General features: G+C 47.2%; 1 protein-coding gene across 1 annotated transcript in view; it reads right to left on the bottom strand.

The window, feature by feature from the left end:
- Positions 1 to 3,136: 3,136 nt before the first annotated feature.
- Positions 3,137 to 4,390, bottom strand: part of EIF3L (eukaryotic translation initiation factor 3 subunit L) — a gene marked incomplete at its 5' end in the record, with an annotated part of 9,693 nt that continues 8,439 nt past the window's right edge. Inside the window, 2 exon segments of the mRNA XM_010173282.1 lie at positions 3,137 to 3,394; positions 4,163 to 4,243. Of these exon segments, the coding sequence (XP_010171584.1) occupies positions 3,356 to 3,394; positions 4,163 to 4,243 (120 nt within the window).

The following is a 4,390-nucleotide window of genomic DNA, read 5'->3' as shown; positions in this document are numbered from 1 at the left end:
CCAGGGGAGCAGGGCAGCAGGCGGGGTAGATGTCCCCGCCCCGTGGCTCTCCCCAGCTCCGGGAAGGCCGAATTCTGAGAGGAAAACTGAAGGGAAGTCGCAGCCTTTTTCCCTCTCAGCGCCTGAAGGAGAGGGAGGACCGCAAGCAGGAACTGAAAACAGTTGGGTCTGAACTCAAGTTTAAATTCAGCTACAGAAAAAAACACCAGAAAACCTCATTTCTGGATCCTCTTCAGGCTTAGACACAGGCTGCTGGAGGCAACAGCAGTTCTTGGCAGCCCTAGGGGCATAAGCTGCAGCGGTGGAGGATGTGGAAACATCAGACAGTGGAGTATGTGTGGGATGCAGGTGGCTCCTGGAGCAGGCACAGGGCCAGGGAGGGCTTTGAAGATGAGGACATTTGGAGCTGCAGGCAGCACTTCACAGGAAGCCCTGGAAGAAGCAGAGGAAGGGTGCGATACAATCTCAGGAACCCACGACATGGAGGAGATGGACTATCATGAGAGCTGGCTTGAATGCTTGGTGCGATGGTCTGACAAGAGCAAGGGTGGAGAAAGCACACTATTAAATATTAAGTTTCTTTTGCTAAACAATTTTTTCATTTCCAGTCAGCCAAAGAGGGAGGCAATAGTTACCTCTGTGAAAGACTGGTCCATCACACAGATGTTGAGCTTATTGTTGGCACTCCCAAATCAGTAGGGGTCCCCCTCTCAATTTTATTTAATGGGCTTTATATTCCTTTCTCCAGTCAAACCCCATGCTTAGCACCCTCCTTTTCTATTCCACTGTTTCATTCTACTGTTTCACAGCCCCAGAGCTGTAACAAGTGGAAAATAAACTCTCTGAATGGCTTGTGCAGCCTCCTCCCTCAGGGCCCAAGAAAAGCTGTGGTGTAAATCACTGGAAAAGCTACTATGTAGAGAAAAAGGAAATGAAGCATTGTCTTGTTTTTTTTTTAAAAACCAAGCTGGCTGCTCAGAATCCCTCAGAGCTGCCTGACAGAGTCTTCCTGATGTGTCCTAAGGGACAGCAGGATCAGGGAAGTTTTCTTAACCGTCTTTTCCATGGTCCATAATCACACTCACTCCCTTTTCAACTGCAGGTCAGAGACACAAGAGACAGAGACACAGCACACTTGTGCTGTGGTTCCCTCCAGTAAAACCATTTTAACCAGAACTGCCTGAGAACACTTCCAACTAACTAAACCCTGCTGCAGCAGGCAAGGCTCGAGCTCTAACAAAGCCACCCCACTGCCCTGCAGCGTGCCTTTCCAGCAGCAGCCAGGCTCTGTTGATGCTGCTCAGCACCCTGCATTCCTCTAGCTTCAAGCAGTGCCAGGCACCGCGGCTCGCTGAGCCTATCTTTCCACCCTGTGAGAGAGCTCCAAGCTCCTCCTGGCTTCGTTCCACCAAGTGCCAGTCCCGCTCAGTTAACCTTTGGCGGTCCCTCAGACAATGCTTGGAGCCAGGCAGACCGGCGGATGTCTCTCTGCATCCTCTGGAAGCCGCTCTGGCAGACACAAACACGAGCAGCAGCATATTCACATACCTGAGAACAGTCTGTAACCATTGGAGGGTTTAAGATGATACACACACATGCATTAAAAGTCTGTAATTCCAATTTGCCAATCACGGATTAAAACCAGACCAAATCCCAGTAACACACTGGATTCCTTTGCTATGCTACAAACTAGAACTGATCACGGCAGTACTGCCCTGCCAGAGGTTCTCCTGTTGTGTATCACATCTATCTTAGCACATGTTCTGGGAAAGATTCAGGCTTTGAATAAGAAGAAAGTAGGACAGTTGCTGTTGACAGCTACACTCACTGTGCTGCTGTTGGTAAGTATACACAAGCAGAAGTGCCAGACCTAAAAATAAAAAGGAGCAGATTGTCTTGGTATGAACCCAGCTCCCTTGGGCTGCTGCAATGCAGTGGCATCTTAGTCCTTTAATTTCTTAATGATATGGCTGCCTCAAACCCTTCAGAACCAGAGGTAGTAAATTCTTGGCATGCATAACACTAATGATCACAGCTAGAAAGCCAACAGGACATGCACATTTAATTCCACTCAGTGCTGCCTGTACCCTGCCCACCCGAGTTACATGACTGTGATGGGAAATAGTTTACTTTTGAGCAGTATTTAGGACACTAGACACTTGACCCTCATTCAAACACGGCATATAATCCAACAAAGGCTAGTTATTCCTGACTTCTAAACAGAATCACATAGGAAGACAAGCTGGACTGCCAGGACCCCTCTCTCATTGGAAAGGAATGAGAGGGAGGGGCACAAAGAGGCAGATGGTTTATATGAAGCCTGCTTTGTGTAGCTTTCCTATTATACACACAGGTTTTCCTCTTGCACCTGTTTCTACCACTCAAACATCAAACTATTTAAAGACAGAAAAAGGAGAGAGGGGGTGGAAGGCAGAAGAGATGCAATTTGTTCTTTGTATTCTCTTCCCCAATATGTACAGGTCCTTGATTCCCCCTTTATAGGACTAGTTTTCAACTGCTTTTTCTCTTTCAAGACCTTGCAAGTGTTCCCTGAAGAATCCAAAGTGGCTATAAAGCTGAGAAAATTAGCATTTAAAGGGTTTTAATAAATTTAACACCCTCAGAGGGAGTTTTCCAGCAAAACTGAACTCCATTACATTAAGGGCCAGGACTTGGGCATCACTTGTGCAGAAATAAAATACAACCTCCAGCAAGGACATTTCATCAGATGATCAAAGTTAATACTGGCTGAATGTTTACAGAAAACCTCACCCTTCCTTTAAAAGCAGGTCAATCCACTTTGGAGCATTTCTAGAGGGGTGGGAAGGCAACAATGCAACTTTCTAGGAAATGAACTAGAGCTCAGGTTTGAATAATGTGTGGGCCAAGAGCGAAAAGGAACAGTGTTACCTTGTATCTCTTTCCATATCCTGTGGAAACACTGTGGAACAGCTCATTTTCTCCCTGACAATCAGTTCTGCAGCCTTCCCTGTTCAATGTGCCTTTACAGAGCAGGGAAAGAAATCTGCTCCTCACTGTTACCTACAACAGCACGAACCAAAGAGAGCAGCTGCCCATGTCTCCAGATACAATTATATTATTCTACAGAAGAAAAATGAATGAGTACATCAGATACTGAAAGCTCACCAGGAAAATTCCACTAATTTATTAGATGTCTTGTCCTTCGTAGGATAGTTTGAGCCAAATGAGTCTGCTTACTTAAGTACAAAAAACCTTCAGAGTCACAGGAGATTCCAGAAATGCCAGAACCCTGAGCTCCCCTCCCTCATCACAAAGAGAATAATCTCTCCCACCAATTTCTCTGCTGAGGCCGATTGTTGCATTCACGGAAGTTTTAGGGTCTCTGTCCCATCTTCTTCAGGGTTCGATTCAGCTGGAATTAGAGAAAACAAAGGTCAGAAAAATACATAGTGATCAACATGCACTACTGTTCTCCTCAACAGCCTTTATCCTCTGTCCTCCATTATCAACAGCCTCTATTCCCTCCTCTCCAGCTCACTGACAAAAAGAGCTCTCACACAAGCGTGGGCAGCATGTGAAGGAGAAGGAGAACTAGTGAAACTCCCTCCTCCTTTGCAAGACAGCATAGGAAAATGTGGGGAGAAGAGGGGATGCAAACTTCGAGCAGCAGTATCACAACCCTATTGCTCAAGTCCCCACATCTCAGGATTTTGCTCCCTGAGTTTCCAGTGCACAGTAGCCTCTGTCAGAAGAGTGGAGCAGTGACAGAACGTCACCACCTGGCTGAGCACAATGCTGAAGTCATCTGTGCTCCAGAAATCTTTGATGCCACTTTCTAGAGCCACAGTTATGAGTGCAGAGATATGATGTTGTGTTGCTGACAGGAACACCACAATTGTCTAGGGACAACAGAGTCAGAGCTCTTGGACAGTAAATCCCTCCTCTTTTTCCACTGTGGTTCAAATGAACACTTCTCACACAAAAACATACCATTCCTCAAAGGCCAGGAGCTGCTGCTTAAACCACCTGCCTTGGCCCAGTGCCTTGCAGAACTGGGGCTCATCCCAGCAAGGCACTGCATAGCTCTCTCACACGAGTGAGACTCCTCCAGGGCCTGCACAGCCTAACGCTTGCCCCACTTTTCCTACATGGCTACACAGCTCTCCTGCCCAGGCCTCACCTCCTCAAACTTGTGGATCTGGCGGATGAAGAAGTCCCCATAGCGTCGAGCAACCTTTGTGTCAGCAATATGGATCATGTCCTGGGGAGAGAAGAGCATGAGGTCAGGAAAAGGACTGAGCTAGGCAGGGAGACAGCAAGCACTGCCAAACTTAGGAGCAAGCAAAGGGGCTTCACTGCAGCCCTACTTCAGCATCACACATACTTGACCTGTGCTAGTTCCACTGCA

This window comes from Antrostomus carolinensis, unplaced genomic scaffold, assembly GCF_000700745.2.
Source record: "Antrostomus carolinensis isolate BGI_N321 unplaced genomic scaffold, ASM70074v2 scaffold43738, whole genome shotgun sequence".
Classification (NCBI taxonomy): Eukaryota; Metazoa; Chordata; class Aves; order Caprimulgiformes; family Caprimulgidae; genus Antrostomus; species Antrostomus carolinensis.
Note: the sequence above shows the minus strand (reverse complement) of the source record. Positions and strands in the feature narration are given on the sequence as shown.